The sequence below is a fragment of the Falco cherrug genome, chromosome 6, assembly GCF_023634085.1.
Source record: "Falco cherrug isolate bFalChe1 chromosome 6, bFalChe1.pri, whole genome shotgun sequence".
Lineage (NCBI taxonomy): Eukaryota > Metazoa > Chordata > Aves > Falconiformes > Falconidae > Falco > Falco cherrug.
In genome coordinates, this window is record NC_073702.1 from 73,130,784 (window position 1) to 73,147,807 (window position 17,024).

The window sequence follows — 17,024 nt, forward strand, 5'->3', positions numbered from 1 at the left end:
TGTATCTTGCTAAGAGGGTGTAGGGTCTAGAAAAAAAACTCAGTCTCTTGGGGATTTGTTAAAACCTTGATGGTTGGGGAAATTCCTGCCCACAGCTAGCTGGAGGCAAGGAGACTGCAACGCGTACTTACCCTGCTCCCCCACGCAGCCCTCTGCTTCTGTTGCAGCCACTGCTGTCTTCTCCCAGCTCCTCAAATCAGGAGACCGCTGGAAGCATTCCCGCATCTTCTGTACATGGAAACAAGCTCGAGCAGCAGCTTTTCACACATTTTATTGAGCAGACAACCCCCGTGACAGCTTCCCCCGCAGCACAATACCGTGAGGGTTCCAGACCTTAAGTACCAGGGGAAATCCTGCCACGAGTCAGTTGTTTTAAGACGTTTAAGACTCGGTGCATAAATTTAGCATCTGCTTGTAGTAAGGCTCCTACCCCAGACAAGCCCTTGACAGTACTCAGACTGCTGAGAGCTCAGAATTACACACCCAGACATCAAGGAGGAAACGGGTATCTTTATATTAATTAACTTTCAACAAAATTAAGTTACTTGCAATAGAATTTAGTTTCAGAAGACACAAACCTACCTGAAATGCAAGCAAGGCTCCATGGCATACGCTAAAATACAACACAACTCTGTACACAAAGTGACACGCTCTCCCCCGGCTCCCTCCCAGGGGAAGGGAGAGCTAGCTCTCAGCAGGAAAACAGCATTTAGCCACGTAACAACACTTCTGTGTTATTTTAAATATCTAACTTATCTTTAGATTATTTCAACAAACCCCAACTTGTAATAACCAAGTCAAATCAGTTGTTAAAAATAAAATTGTAAACGAGGAAGTTGGGAGTTTGGCAGTATCTTGTTGCAAACAGCTTGCCATCCGGCGTTGGGTCGGAGAAGGCGATTTCATCCGTGCTCAGGTAGCAGCCATACATGAACGTGCTCCTGAAAGAGAGAGCAGAGCTATCGGCGTGCTGTGAGCGGCTGGCGGCTTTACTCAGCTCCTAAAACACAACGCAGGGGTGTCTGCCCCCCCCGCCCTCCTCTGCAGGGAGTTGTTCTTCTGTCACTTCGCTGCTGAACCAGAGCTCGTTGTGAGATGCCAGTTTGCTCCCTTGGGTTCTGGTGTAATCGGGAACTGGGAGGCATTTTGAAATTTGAAGGAGGGTAACAAAGCCAAATACAGGCAGAAACCCACAGGCAGAGTTTTACATGGAAACCCAGAGGTTCTGGTTAAATATCTTAGAGCAGCTCTGGAGTGAAGCCCACCACAGCAGTGCCAGGGCTCTCCGGGGCACCCACAGGTCACCCAGGTCCTGCTGGCTAGTGTGTGGATGGGGAAGGCGTCAGGGAGGTGGCACATCAAACACCAACCACAGGAGGAACAGGAGACCAAACACCAGCTGAGGAATTTTCAGAATATTGAGCTCCAGATACAATCATGTATGATTATATAAAAATATATCCATAGGTACTCATATACTTTAATAGCTGGATTTTATACGCATATAGCGAGCAGATATGACACCGAGATGATACTACAGGCTCTAGGACTACCAAGCTCAGCCTCAAGGTAGTCCATGTTAACAGAAGAGGGGAAGTTTTTAAGTCTTCCTCCCAGTTTGGTCTGAGCTTGAAAAGCTTGGAATTTCCTGCCTGGAAAGACTCAAGTGTTTGGGCCCATCAACTTGGCTGGTTAAAAAAAATATTAATAATAATTTCCCAACAAGCATAGCTTTTCTTGGAAAATCCAGCCCACATAGCTCTGTGTTCTGGTTATACCCAGTAGGTTTACAGCTTGGCCCACACTTGTGTCAGATTTTAAATAAAAAAATGACTTAAGTATTAAATTATACATGAAGTATCTGTTCACTCTATATCCTTCCACTATGGAGTGAGGATTCCAGACTTGCTTAAGGATACAAATTTATCCCTTCCCATAAGCTCCTTTGAAAGGCTTTTCACTGCAATCATCGCTCCCCGCCCCGCCAAGGATAAACCCTGCCGCTCCCCACCTGACCACGTCCACCATGTGCCTGGCGATGCCCTTCCTGCGCTTCAGGCTGAACACCCAGATCCTGCTGATGCCACAGATGCAGGGCTCCGGCTCCGTGGAGCAGCGCCAAGCCCGGTGGTGCTGCAGGGCATCCTGGACGGGGGACGGCACGGCTCCCGGCTCCGACAGCACCCGGAAAGCCTGCAGGGATGAGCAGAGGCATCAGAATGCTCCTTCCCCACAGGACGCAGAGCCATGGACCTTCCTGTGCCCCTGGCCTTGCTTTCTGCTTTCTTACAAGGCCGACCACCGCATAAACCAGTACCCGGAGCAGGGTCGGATGGAAGCTCGCTGTGGTATCAGCTGTGCAAGCTCAATTAACTCCTGCCAGCAACACCTCACCCTGACAAAAGCACAAGTTTTATCTTGATTTCTTTTTTCTTTTTTTTTTTTGTGTGTTTTTGTTTTGTTCATTTTATTTCCGTAGTTTTATTTTCCTCCCTCCTGTGCTAAGCTGGACTTTCCGATACACAGGCTTAAGCAAACAGAACCCGTTATGAGCCTGCAATTTCACCCCTTCCCTATGCAATTAACATGTACCTGCTTGATTGATTCAGCCACTAAGCACCCAACAATCATCTTCTCATTGGACACAAACAAGTACGTTTTAGTCTTGGCCGGGCACCCCAAAGAAACTTGCTTAAATCCCAATTCATTATCTACAATTTCTCGCACATCTTCTGCCTAAGGAAAAAGAATCAGAAATCAGAATTTCAAAATCAGAAAGAGGCACGTTGGGTACGCACAGACATGTTCTTTGACTGCATGAATCCTGTCAGAAAAAGGGACTCATTTCCCCAAATAATCCTGTATTTTCACAAGGTCAGGCTTCATTACGCAGCCACGAAATGCTCTGCAGCTCCCCACCATAGCAGGGGCAATCACTGCACATGCAGCTAATCTGGCAAGAATAATTAAACAAGGGTGCTTCCCCACCCAACAACCCACTGACAGAACAATCGTTTTCCCTGACTGTGGATAATATTATAGTACAGGCTCTCACTCGTGTCTTCATCCCTTTACACTTCTTGCAGGGTCCACCTGCCTCTCACTGGGATGGAAAGAACTGACTGGGTTATGTTGGTCATGTAAAAACAAGAGCTTCGGCACAGGGAGCAGGTTTAGGATGTGTCTGGGTGGGTGTCCACAGCAACCCGGATTGCTGCCACAAACCCACTCGGCTCTCCTGTTCACCCCGTGCACTGGCAAGCGATGCGTGATCACACACTGAGGTAGTTGTGGGAGCTGAGCCAGCAGAAAGCTCATCTACATCATAAACCCCAAAATAAACAAACATGTACCTTCTTGACGGCATATTTTGGGTCATTTGGAAGAATCAATACAATTTTCCCATCCCAGAACTCTGCCACAACCCTTTCATTCTTCCAACCCTGCAACAGAGGGGGGGAAAAAAAACCCCAAACAACAAATTAGTGGTCTAGCAAGAGAGAGGAAGTGATTCAGTGAAGACACTGGCAGATGAAGCTGTAATCTGAACCGCTTCAGCTTTCAGGAATAAAGTCAAATTCATCAATCTGATGAAGGCAGACAGTCGCTGGAACTGCCTAAACTTACACTTTAACCTCCCTCTGGATGACAAAACATTTGCCTGCAGCTGCCCCGGCCCTGTACCTGGGCACTACATGCTTCCACAGCTGAGCTTACTCCTTACCAAGTATCTGAGTCCCTCGAGGAATCTCTCATGGTGCTGGATGTGCTGGGCTTCATCCTCCAGGCTAGCAGCAGTGTAGATCATGCCGCATGACTTGCAAATCACGGCACCAAAATGCTTCTGACCTGCGTCCTAGTAAGAAACAGAGCCAGCTAAGCACTCTGAAGTTGTTCAAAACCATGTTCAGTTTACAGAATGAGGTTCAGAATTGGTTCTAGTGACAACCATCAAAGATTCAAGTATTTGTTTTCCTTTGAACTTGTGAAGAGAAGGACAAGCTTTTGCTTATTTGCAGAATATTCAGACCTACACAGCGTAAATTATCCAGGGAACACAATGAATGCAACGTTTGGAACGAGCGTTGAACTACATCAGCAACATCCTCATAGAGGAAACAACCTAAAAGACCATGACAAAAAAACCAAAGGACAACTATGCATCACCTTTTTTTCATCAGTTATCTAAAAATAACCTTATTTTTATCTCTGTCAGTACACAGAGAAGGGAAGAGAAGGAACTCAGTGCCGGTTGTGCAAGCAAACAGCAGATTGCTCTCCAAGTAGTGAGCTGAAATGAAACCCGGTTTGTTAAGGACTCATTTCTCTGTGCTGGCTGCTACTGCAGCAGTTGCTTTCCCTTCCCCCCATCCCAGTTTGGGCTTCCCCCCCCCGTCACAGCACCCATGGTCTGTCCCATGTGGGCCCAGCAGTGAGACAGCCGGCCGTGCTGAGGGCAGCAATGACTGCTGAGTACACGCTGCTGCTTCTCTCTCAGTGCAGGCACTCAGCTGAGTTTCTCCCACAGGGAGCAGTTTTCAAAACACTAAAAAAAAAATCTGTATCCGTGAGGTGTCACATTTGACAGAAATCACCCAAGCTACTCAAAAGGTGCTAGAAAGGGCAAATCAACAGAGACGAATGATCACATAAGCCCTGTTCCCTCAGGAAACAGGCTTGAAAATGTCTGCATGTCACCAAGTGAGAACAAATGGTTTACTAATAAAATTACTCATTGCTGAGGGTGTATTTTCTTGAAACCCATACACGCGATGGCTACGTGACACTCAAGCCTCAGTAACACCGTCTGGCCTACTCCTGCTCCGGTACTCTACACCAAAGGGCGACAGCAGAAATACAGACATGGAGCTACCAAAGAGGCACTCACTTGTCAAGAGCGAGCTCTGGGCTCAGCTCTGTTGCACATTCCTGCTCCCGTGCTGCCCTGGCTGACGTCTGCTGCTGTGGTTGCAATGCTGTGCTGACTCTGCTTGCACAGCGGGCCAGGAAACCGTGGGAAAGGAAAATTATCCAGCCAAATTCACTCCTATAGCATCCATACAGGCTTCGCTGAGTTCCCCTTTGGGTTTGTTGGGGTTTTGTTTGTTTGTTTGTTTTGGGGTTTTTTTTTGTTTTGTTTTTGTTTTTTTAATATTATGTGCCTTAAGTGTCTTTTGAATTCTAAAATGTAATAAAGCATTAGTCCCAGGGAAAACATAACAATGTATTTCCTAGCTACTACCCTGTCCTAAGCTAGTGCTAAATAGGTTAATCACTGTCCTGTTATGGTAGTTGCAATGTGGTTGGTTTGAGGTTTACAAATAAGGAAATCTACTTATCGGTTAGCCTCAAGGTTTATTTCTTCTTTCCTTACCACCCCGAGGACCCAGCACACCCAGAGGGGAACCTTACAATGATCATCTGATCTCTGGAGTGCTTGCAGAGCTCTTTCGCCTTCTTGCTCTTCTGCGAGGTGAGAGATGGTTTTGCAGGTGGGCTGGACCCAAATAAAGAAGTTCGTTCATCCTGTATAGCCTGCATCCTGAAAATCGTTAGAGAGAGATGAAAATTAGTCACTGCAGGCAAAAGTTAACATTACACATCGGGCACCAGGGCAGGGTAGCGGCTCTTATTACAGAACCCCCCAAACTAAGCCAGATACAGCAAAGCTTCTCGACAGCTGTGGTGCCAGCTTTTCTGGGGGAGGAAAGAAAGTAGAGGGGCTCTAGGAAGAGCCACAATTGCATCAGAAGTTAAATAACCCTTGATTAAGCACCTCTCCCACAGCCATCCTATTTTCCAGTCTCCCCTCAAGGAAGGAAATGAAAAACTGAACTCCAATAACCTACAAAGCATTTCATCTAGGATTTGATCAAGGTGTACAAGAATTAGTGACAAGGTTTTGGCCAAAACACACGGTTGCTTGGTCTCAAATCCACAATCCATCTACCCCTGGGGTCTCAAGATGCTCCCCCCGCCAGTCACTGCTTCACCACCACAAGTCCCAGCCCCTCATGCCCACACCCCTTCAAACCAGTGCATTGGCAGCATCAAGAAAAGCCCTTGGTGCCAGGGCTAAGCTTTCCTCTGCCGTGCAAAAAAGGACAGCTGCACAAAGAGGGGAGCAGACCGAAGCAAGGCCAAGAGGAATTTTTCATATTCAAATCCACACATGGAGGCTTTACATGAATTTTTAAGTTTATGTGGGCTTCAACTACAAGGAAACACATTATTAGGGGTGTTAATAATCACACAGTTTTTCTAATTTACCTTTAGACTTCTCTACATAAGGTGGCATTTCTTAATCTTAAAGTAGGAAATTGTAACTGTTATGCAGTGAACCTCAACATGGAATTAATTTAGAGATACATCAAACAATTTTATAGATTTGGATACTAAGAAGAATTTCCAAAGCAGAGACTTCATGTAGGAAAAGCTTGTGCTCATCAGCTTCCCAGGAGACAACTGCAAATCCAAGACTGATTTTCAGTTAATCACAAACACCAGGATTTCCACATATTCCAGGGTTCCACTTGCACCACGGAAGGTATTTGAAAAGCCACATGAGGAAGCAAAGCAAATATTGCAATCAGATCTCTCTTTCAACACTTCTGTTGCAGAAGAGTACAGTAGCGCAACAAGTTTATTTTGGCTCTCTTAGGAGCAACTTTAAATGGAGGATTTTTATGTTCACAATAAACTCGGCTCAGAATGCTTTTATTGTTAACAAAATGTATCAAGTGGATTCAATATGGGAGAAGGATTAGTAACTCTGCTTCTTGTGTAGGAAAATAAGCCTTTTCCCCCTAGAGGTCTATGAGTACAACAGCAAATTAATTGAAGAAATAACCTAGTCAATCAGACACCAGGCAATACAATTACACCTTGTGAGTAAAGGGCACCAGTGCCTGCAAGTAATTGAGCAATATCATGCTGTTTACAGAATCAAAATGCAAACTTCACGTAGAATCATAGACTGGTTTGGGTTGGAAAGGACCTTAAAGATCATCTAGTACCAATGCCCAAGTGCTTGTGCTTCATTTCCATCACAGTAAATATCAAACGTTGCCCAGCAGACTTACAAAATACCCACTCAGGTGAGCATGGAGAAATGGAAGAGAAACAGGTGCTTCCATTAATCCTTTTCACCTATTTTTATTACAACTTTTGTCTTGTCTTTGGCATCTAGATCAAAACTTCTGAGCACGCTGCTATCTAGCACTGCTGTACTAAAGTTTATCAAATTAAAAAAAAAAAAGTGCAATACAAAACACACCTTTGTAGGTGTAGCAGTGCAGTTACCCATCTTTGCACTACAGGGGATTTCTGCATAGCACACATACTTCTTGGAGTGCTAACATTGAAGATAATTGGTCAGTGTTAGCCAGGGCACTGTTACACTTATAAAAGCGTATCACAGGAAGGGTTACTATGGAAAAGCAATGAACCTCACAGCAGAGAGAGATCAGTTTGACACTACATTTAAAGAACACGAGTATTCTACAATACCAGCACAAGGCTGTTAAACAAGCCTTCTGAAATCTTTAGCTCTGTAGTTTTAATGTCAGAGCCTTCCCCAAGAGCGAGTCATTCCAACAGTTTAAAATTAAACCTACAGTATGAATTTTTAAAGGAGGTTGAGCGTGACAGAGAAGCTGCCAGTTCCTGCAAGAGCCACACACTGGCCTAGGCGAGTTAGTGACCTGCCCTGTCAAACATTTCCAGCATTACTCAACAAGTAACTGGGCAATTCAACTGGCCCGGTTAACTAAGCACAGAGTCGAATTTTCATACACTGTAGCTGATGTACGCTAACTTGGCTCAAAAGGTTGCTTGCAACACAGAACTGCTTCGAACATGGCAATAACGCCCATTCCAGAGCCATCGCTGCCGTATCGGTTGGCAATATAGGTGGACTTAACCTCACGAGCATGCATTCTGCTTGCTCCACAGCATGACAGACGGAGGGATACGCAGACAGCCACACTACTGACCAGATTCTAGTGAGGGACAGCAATGCCCCCTGCTCACTGTACAGCCAGCAACGTTAAACTGTGCCACTGAACTTGCCAAATTCATAGAACCACAAAATGTTTTGGACTGGAAGGGACCTTAAAGACAGACCACCCAGTCCCAGCCCCCTGCCACGGGCAGGGCCCCCTCCCACCATCCCAGGCTGTCCCCAGCCCTGTCCAGCCTGGCCTTGAGCCCTGCCAGGGATGGGGCACCCACAGCTGCTCTGGGCAGCCTGGGCCAGCGCCTCGCCGCCCTCACAGGGAAGAATTTCTTCCTCATATCTAATCTAACTCTACAATGAGTAAAAACAATTTGTTTTTACAACTCTGGTATCAACTCAAGTTCATAGTTAGCAGTGTTTCAGGGTCTCAGGCTACTGGGAAGTGCAGGTCCCTGATTAACAGCCAGTAAATAAAACTGAAAGTTACTGCTCATTATAGACAGTATAAATATGGAGATACAGAACACAAAGAAGTAGTAAAAATAAATACACACACACACCCCCCGCCATGGGGCCCAAACACCAGCAAGGCTGTGCCATTCTTGGCGATGAATATATCCTGAAACAGTCCCCTAAGCCAAGAGAAAACTATTATTTCCCTTTCAGTAAAAATAATAAAAAAAAATAATGGCTCAATAACATGTACAGATTCACATGGAAAATGTACTATGAACCGTAGGCAAATGTGTATTACCTTATTTACAGGCTAGAATCCCCCTAAATCAACACCAATTTAATCTTGCATCTTTTCTTTAAAAGAAAAAAACAACCACAAACAAACCCAAATCACGCTCCCACTCCCAGACCTTACAAAGGCTAGGAGAAAGCTAAGATATTTATTAAAAATTAGTATAATTAAAAACAAATTCTGCAGATATGACACTTCTGATCATTCTTTTGAGAGAATTAGCATAGATCAACCTACCTTTTCTTGCTGGCAGGGGGTGCACTGAATATGGGGTAGACAACAGCATTTGAAGGAGATGCTGGAAAAAAGGAGTGAAGTTACTGAGGCTTAGAATCCTTTTTAGTTGCAGAACATGTCGATACATGGAAACAGAAATTCAAAAACCAATGGGACTTCAAAATGACACACAACAGTGCAAATGATCTCTACAGACAAGACTTATAAGAGCACTGGGAAGCTGTTGATGCAGGATATAAAGGGTACGTCCATGGGTGGTATCCAGCCATGACTACCTTCAATGCATTTAAGTGACGTTGATCAGGCTGTCTGGTGCTTTCTCCTCTCACAAGCAGAAATTTCTGCTGCAGTAGTTTAGTGTTTCCTTGGCTATTAATTAAGCATGTTAATCAAGCAGGGGTTTCTCGATTTTCCATTGTTTTGGCTAACGCAGCCTGAAATAGTTTCTTCAACCTAAAGGATAAAAACTACTACATCGATACCAGAGTTTCATCCTACAGGGCATTACAGAAAGCGGAGCCTGCCAGAGACCCATGGCTTTACAGAGGTGATGGTCAGTTTGATGGGTAGCAGTGGCAGTCTCAAGGCAAAGGGGTTTTTCTAACAGCAAGAGAAGGTAGAAAGGGAAAAGAAGATTAAGAGGGGACATTAGCAATGCACACAGGTACCTTAAGGGCCAGTGTCAGGGGGCCGGGCTCTTGTCAGCAGTGCCCAGCGACAGGACAAGGGGCAACGGGCACAAACTGCAGCACAGGGAGCTCCGTGGGGAGAGCAGGAAAAACTTCTTTCCCTTGAGGGTGACGGAGCACGGGGACAGGCTGCCCAGAGAGGCTGCGCAGTCTCCTTCTCTGGGGATGTTCAGAGCCCACCTGGCCTTGACCGTGCACGGCTGCTGTAGGAGAGCCTGCTTGAGCAGGGTGGGCTGGGTGGTCGCAGGGGTCCCCTCTGACCCTGACCACTCTGTGGTGCTGTGATAGAGAAGCTGGGAACTGATGGGCTTAGCACTAGGTTACAGCACACAAGCTGCAAGTTTTAGACTAATTTAGCAAGGCTTTGGTAAATAAAATTAGTTAGGAATACACTTTCCCCTCAGGTCTAAAAAGTTTAAGTACTAGACTGCTTTATGCTCTCATATTTTGGCTGCATTCACAGACAGAGACCCCTTAAGAATTACAGAAACACTGTCAAGTACATAAGCAGAAGAGTGGCCCTAACAGCCTCCAAAAAACATACCTTGAAGATGAACCAGCTGTTTCTAGGGAACAGGACACAATAAAAAAAGTGTCTTGTTAATTATCAGCATGGAAAAGATCATGAGGGTTCATGAAGAAGAGACTAATAAACAATAAAAAGCCTACAGCTTCCTAGAAATGCAGGATCTTAGAGAACCAGGACACTTCTCAGGAAAGGCCCCAGCAGGCAAATAATTATCAGGTGATCTTTGGGAATGCGATGGCAACAGTTTTATGAACAGGTGGAAAGCACAGTAAGAGGCGTCTTTTATATAGATGTGGAGGCAGCAGAAAGCAAAGCGGCTGGCAGCACAGAGCATGCTGCTCCTCAGAACAAGAGGAGGCATGGAGAAATGGTGACCTTCAATAACACAGGCTTTACTACGATCCAAAAGCAGATAAATAAGTTCCCATGTGAAACAAAACTAAAGGGAGGGGAGAAAAAAAAAAAAAAGCTGAGAAGTGCTGGCAATTTCTTCAAGAAACTGATTAAGACCAGATGTGCCAGAAAGAAGTGGAGTAAGTGAGAAATACAGCTAAATCATGACTTTTTCTCTCACTGGAAACTCAAGGAATCACAAAGAGAATAGAAACCAGGGGAGAGCAGAGCAGCAACGCGAAGGACTGAAAGCAGAAATACCAAACTGCAAAATGAACTCTACCTGGGACAGCCACAATACCAGGAAAGCATCCTGTAACAGCAAGAGGAAAACCTAGAAGAGAGTCTACCAAAAGGGGAGGAAACACTAAAGCCAGATGACAAAACCTTTAGTGCCTTTTTATTTCAGTCATCAATAAAAGAATTAGCTGTGATGAGAGTGTTAGCACAGTTCAGACACAAAGGAGATATGAACTTCCACAGCTGGGGAAAGATGTTGACAGCACACTTGGATAAATTAGACCTTTTCAGGCTAGCAAGAACTGAATTAACCCAGGGCTGCTGAGGCTAGAATAGTGAATGCTGCCTATTTTAAAAGGGAAAAATAGAGAAACCAGGAAATTAGGATAAAATAACATGACCTCAACTTCTGCAAACATACTGGCACATGTCAGTGCATACTTGGAAGATGAGACAGCAGGTAGAGGCCAACACATTATTTTGCCTTAATAAAATAATATTTAAGCAACATATTTTCTTTTTATAATCACTTGCTATTCCCAAGAGGAAAAATACTAAGTGTCTTAGAATTAAAATATAACTTCTGAAAATTCATTTGCATTAGTAGGGAAATATGGTCCCTGTAAACCAACCATAAGAAAAGGGGCAAATTTGGCAGGGGGGGGAGTTCATATTCAAATAATTACTGTTAATAATTCACTGCGGAAACAAAAAAGTATAGAGTGGAGTTCCCTTGGTGACCATCAGGAGTAGGCAGTAATATATGCTTATAACCTTGTAGATAATAGCCAGCACATAGGGGCATTTAAGAATTTAATTTAAAAAGCATTCTTGGATTGAAAACAGTCAGAAACAACTAAGCCAAAATAAGGATAAGGGGAATCACTATACTTAACAATAAGCCAGGGCAAAGTAAGAGATCGGGATCAACCCTCTGGGCAGCAGCTGCATGCAAAGCACTTGGGTTATGGTCAACCTCAAACCAAAGGCATCTCACAAACAAGTTTCCTGTGGAAATGTCTCCATTCACTGCATGTGAAATATATGAATTACTCCCTTCCTGCTAATTAGGGCTCATAAGGCTCCAGTGGAAATCTATTTGGGAGTACCACACCAGGAAAGACATGGCTCAGTCTGAAGAAAACAAGTAAATAAAAAAGTCAGATGCTTAAAAATCATGATTTAAAAATGAAAGCTGGAAGGATCAGGGTAACAGTCCAGGGAGAAAAGAATGAAAAAAAAAAAAAAATGTTTCAAATACATCGAGTTCTGAAATCTTACTGGGAATGGGCTACGTAGTAAAGGGAAGAGTAAAGATAGGTTAGACATCAGGATAATAAACAGTTTACAAGCTGCTTAACACTGAAAGAGTTTAATCAGGGAGACAGCAGACTCTCTATCATTACTGTCCAGGTTATTTAAACGCTAAATTATAGGACAACCTGAGAATTCAGCAGAGTTGATCCTGCTGGGGGAAAGCAGGTAGCCTAAGAGATTTTTGAAGTCTCTTCTGCCTCATTTTCCTAGAGAAGCAGAATCAATAGACCAAGATGTATATAATCCAACTTACCTTGTTTATTCACCTTACGTGGAGATTGGCTTGAAAAAATAATGCAATCATCTGACTCCCAGCTTGCAGAAGAACTGGTATCACCAACATCCTATAAGTTTAGACAATTTTTAGGGAAAAAATAAAACTCTCCATTGATTAACTTCTCAGACAGCAGCTACAGAATCACATAAAGCCTAACTGACATCATGAAGTGTTACTGACAGCTGTATTTTCCAGTAACAGAATGCAGTCTTAGCAGACTGCCTGTCTCACCGTTATTAAAGTTACACCTGAATGCTGAGTTTGAAAAAGTTGCTGAAAACATTGCACCCCAGCACTGAGGAAAAACTGATTTCCTGCAAGTTCCTTGCAGCCTTAAGGAGTACCACCGGCATTTCTCATCTACCTTATTCCTCACCTACCCTCTTCTAGAGGGACCTTGACAAGCTGAGAGGTGGGCCTGTGCAAACCTCGTGAAGTTCAGCAAGGTTGAGTGCAACGTCCTGCGCTTGGGTTGGGGAGATCAAAAGCAGAAATACAGACTGGGCAGGGAATGGGCTGAGAGCAGCCCTGAGGAGAAGGGCTTGGGGGTGTTGGTGGATGAGAAGCACAACATGACCCTGCAATGTGTGCTCAGCCCAGAAAGCCAACTGTACCTTGGGCTGCAGCCAGAGCAGCGCGGCCAGCAGGTCAGTGAGGGGGCTCTGCCCCTCTGCTCCGCTCTGGTGAGACCCCCCTGCAGCGCTGCGTCCGGCTCTGGGGTCCCCAGCACAGGAGAGACACGGAGCTGCTGGAGCGGGGCCAGAGGAGGCCAGGGAGATGCTCAGGGGCTGGAGCAGCTCTGCTGTGGGGACAGGCTGGGAGAGCTGGGGTGGCTCAGCCTGGGGAGGAGAAGGCTGCGGGGAGACCTTAGAGCACCTGCCAGTGCCTAAAGGGGCCGGCAAGAAAGCTGGGGAGGGGCTTTGGGCAAGGGCAGGTGGCGATGGCACACGGGGGAATGGCTTTACCTGAGAGAGGGGAGATGGAGATGAGAGATGAGGAAGAAATTCTTCCCTGTGAGGGCGGCGAGGCGCTGGCCCAGGCTGCCCAGAGCAGCTGTGGGTGCCCCATCCCTGGCAGGGCTCAGGGCCAGGCTGGACGGGGCTGGGGGCAGCCTGGGCTGGGGGGAGGGGTCCCTGCCCGTGGCAGGGGGGTGGGAACTGGAAGGTACTTAAGGTCCCTTCCAACCCAAACCATTCTGTGATTCTACCCGTCTTTGACTGCTGTGAGACCAAATTCAGCATACGACAATGACCATGGGTTTTGTCTCTCAGCACCTGAACACCTACACATGCCCCTGCTTTTGTTTTATTGTGGGATGTGGGGGTTTTTTCTTTTGTTTTTAAGCAAATCTCAGCTGTAAAGGTTTGTATCATTTCTTGACCTTTGCATTTCTGAGAGTCTGCTTCATTCCCTGTCTACAACTAGGCATCTTCACAGCTTCTGGAAGCCTCTCACACATGTTCTATAAAAACGAAAGTTTGCCAAACTGATTTTTGCCTTGAACTGCTCGTTTTGTACATGACAGTGCATTATTTCCCACCTCATCAGGAACCCTAGTAAGTCACCAGGTAAAGCAATTGGCTGTGGCAGAATCTGAGACTAGATCAACACAGAACCTGACCTGTAATCAGTTTGCAGTAACAAAGTCACTAAGTTCCCTTTTCAAACACTCTGTGCTTATGGTTAACCCCTCAGAAATAGTTTGCCAACACAAAACCCTGCCATCACAGCAGAATCAAATGCTTTCAATTTTATTTTTTTTTTTTTTTACTGCACGTGCAAGATTAGATTGCACAAGCTAACATTTGTGGTTTTATTAATGCTGCATTGTAAAAACTTTGACAATTGAGTCAGGAATGTCAGAGATACTAAAACAGTGCAGGTGAACAAAGGAGGCGATAAACTGTCTTTTGTTGAACCAACCCAGGAACACAGAATGCATTAGCCATATAAAAACAGCTTCCCGTCTTGTTAACTGCTTCCTTTTGATGCTCGGTATTAAATACTGTGGTACTATTCCAGTGGCTTTTCCTACATTTTAGAACCGGAATGCCACAGCAAAATACAACATTAAGATGTAATGAAATAGCTTGCAAGCCTGTTCCAAATTTGTACTTTACCACTGCACTCATTCCATTGCCACCTTTACCTTCCACACCTAAGCACTACATTGGAAACCAAAATCCACATCCCAAGCTAAACAATTCTCTAGCAAATCATAACATTAAAAGCAAGGTCTGGCAAGCATTTACTGGTTGGCAATAAGCAGGACTCATTGCAAAGTTTAACTATTCCAGCACTGCTAAACATATTTGTACAAGAATCAAATGGATGTTTTAAAAAAACCCAAACCAAACCAAGGAACACCAAACCCAACACTTCCCTGTCACCAGAAGTATTCACTGCTAAGCTGGCAACAGATAAAAATTACTCTTATCTCTTCGGTAATATACAAAAAAGTTACAGTTCAAACAGACCAGCTCAGAAAACTTGTTGTTTGTTTGTTTAAGCATGAGCAGCTGGGGCTAAACCTTGCTTCCTTGGAGAAGGGAGCTGCAGAACTAGCACAGGTAGTTCCTGCTGAGAAAATAATCCCTAAAAAGGTAATCCCAGACCAGATCAAAACCTGCTAGCGCCACTCGAATTACAGCACAGGCTGTACCAGCAAGCAACATCTTGTGACCCAGGAGAAATCTCTAAATAAAGACACTGGAGAAACAATTTTGCTCTCTCTGTCCGATTACTTCACTGGCTGAGAAGCACGTGGCTAGGGAAAAACAAAACTGGCTTCAAGGAGCACAGCAGCAGAGCTCTTGAGAAATGCCTCCTTCCTCCAGCTCTGAACAGGTAGCATTTTGCAGACAGAGAGCTATCCAGAGAGAACACTCAGGATACAGTCTCATGACCTCCCATAAAACTCACTAAGTTCAGACTTGGCATTTGCTACATTTATTAAAACAAGAAAGGGGGGGGAGGTAAAAAGATGCTTAAAAACTTATTTTTCAGCTTTGCCCTTTATCACAGAAAAGAACAAAGATACAGATTATTGCCTTTTGGGAAAACATCCATCACAAATGGAATATTTCACTGCAGCTGAGAGCTAGTGACAGACAGGGATGATGACAAGAACTGCCTGAAAGTTTACCACACTTCAATGCCTTCATAAGGCAGGAATAAATCTGTGAAAGTTCTCCTAGGCAAAATCCACTACTTTATCTATAATAAACACCCTGTGTGCAAATAACCAGAGCATGTGTTACCTCCAGCTCAGCAAGCTCTTGTGTATCACATGAATGCCTATGTGGGTCCTGACAACACTGCTACTCACCATGTTCTCTGCGTTGCTGTCTCCTGCAGCTGCAGATTCAGAAGCACAAAACGGACCAGAGGTGCTTCCGCTTTTCTGCGGAGATGCTGTTCCTTTGCATGCCGAATCTCTCTCTCGATCTACACAGCTTGTAAAGTCCTCCCTGTTTTTATTTTCCTTCTTCTGAGGCACAGAAATAGTTCTCAATATACTGCCCGCCTCAAGAATTTTGTTTCCATCAACTGAAATAGATTTTGCAGTTGTCGGTGGCCTGGGCTGATCATTTTCTTGCAGAGATTTGGGGAGACCATGAAGAGGCTTGGTGTCTACAAGTGGTTTTTTAGAGTGTGATTTCTTCCTGGCAGAGAAGAACGCTGCTCCCAACTGGAGTTTCAGGGCTGGTTTAACTGTCATGCTTAGGACTCTGAAGGGTGAATCCATCTTCTTTTTAATTAGGCAACTGACATTCTTTTTCTCCACACTGGGTTTTCCCACTGGTACCTCTCTCTTTGCCTTCTTAAGTACTTTGGGGACAGTTCTGCCATGCTTGGAGTTTGTTGTGTGCTTGGTTGGCTTTGCACTTTTATTCCTGCTTGAGTTCTTGTTTGTCTTTTCAGTCCTGCTGACAGCTGGGAGATTTTCATCCCTGTTCCTCTCACCCAAAAAGTGGTTCTCATTCAGTTGTTTTCTCTCAAGAGGAGTAAGGTATCGCTTGTCCTTGCTGTAAAAAGACGCTGCAGGCACAAAGGGCTTGCACAAGGAAGTGTTTTTTGGGGATAATTTCCTCAAGGGCTCCCTCTGCGTGGCTGTGGGATCGCTGGCTGCCTGAAGGGGTGAAATATCCAGCCTCCTTGACAGCACCGGCTTCACTAACACAGCGTCATTTTCCTTCATCTCATCGCTGGAGCTAGGTGACCATTTTATTTGAGAAGCAAACAATTTATTTCTTGATTTTTTGCGTGGAGACAGACCTCCTGCAAAGCCTATCATCATTTTTTTCACAGGAGTCTCAAAGGCTAAGGATGAACTGCAAAAAGAATTACAGAGCACAATATCACACATACTATCGAAAGTTTTTCAATTACTGTTTTACTTAATTTTCACTCAGCCTTGTTGCCTGTACTGGAATAAGCCATAACAAATACAAATATTAAAATATAATATACAAGCTTTTCAATTATTGTTTTACTTAATACTTGATTTTCCACTCAGCCTTGTTGCCTGTACTGGTATATGCCCTGTAAAAACCGCAAATATCAAAATATAGTATGCAAAAATCAAAAGGCCATTCTCCAAGTATTTTTTTCTAACCAGCAAATTATTTTCTTGC

General features: G+C 44.6%; 1 protein-coding gene across 8 annotated transcripts in view; it reads right to left on the bottom strand.

Annotated features, from left to right (window-relative positions):
* ESCO2 (establishment of sister chromatid cohesion N-acetyltransferase 2) overlaps window positions 1-17,024 on the bottom strand; it is a 29,748-nt gene that overhangs the window by 9,868 nt on the left and 2,856 nt on the right. For 6 of the 8 annotated variants that reach the window (XM_027811565.2, XM_027811566.2, XM_027811567.2 and 3 more), the window contains 9 exons: window positions 15,716-16,721; window positions 12,364-12,454; window positions 8,943-9,003; window positions 5,413-5,542; window positions 3,725-3,856; window positions 3,354-3,443; window positions 2,593-2,736; window positions 2,012-2,193; window positions 491-941 (listed from right to left, as the gene is read on the bottom strand). In XM_027811565.2, coding sequence (XP_027667366.2) covers window positions 803-941; window positions 2,012-2,193; window positions 2,593-2,736; window positions 3,354-3,443; window positions 3,725-3,856; window positions 5,413-5,542; window positions 8,943-9,003; window positions 12,364-12,454; window positions 15,716-16,721 — 1,975 coding nt within the window. In that variant the 3' untranslated portion in view covers window positions 491-802. Of the gene's footprint in view, window positions 1-131; window positions 229-490; window positions 942-2,011; window positions 2,194-2,592; window positions 2,737-3,353; window positions 3,444-3,724; window positions 3,857-5,412; window positions 5,543-8,942; window positions 9,004-12,363; window positions 12,455-15,715; window positions 16,722-17,024 lie in introns of those variants that run through there. The other 2 variants (XR_008732838.1, XR_008732839.1) reach the window with 1 other exon arrangement.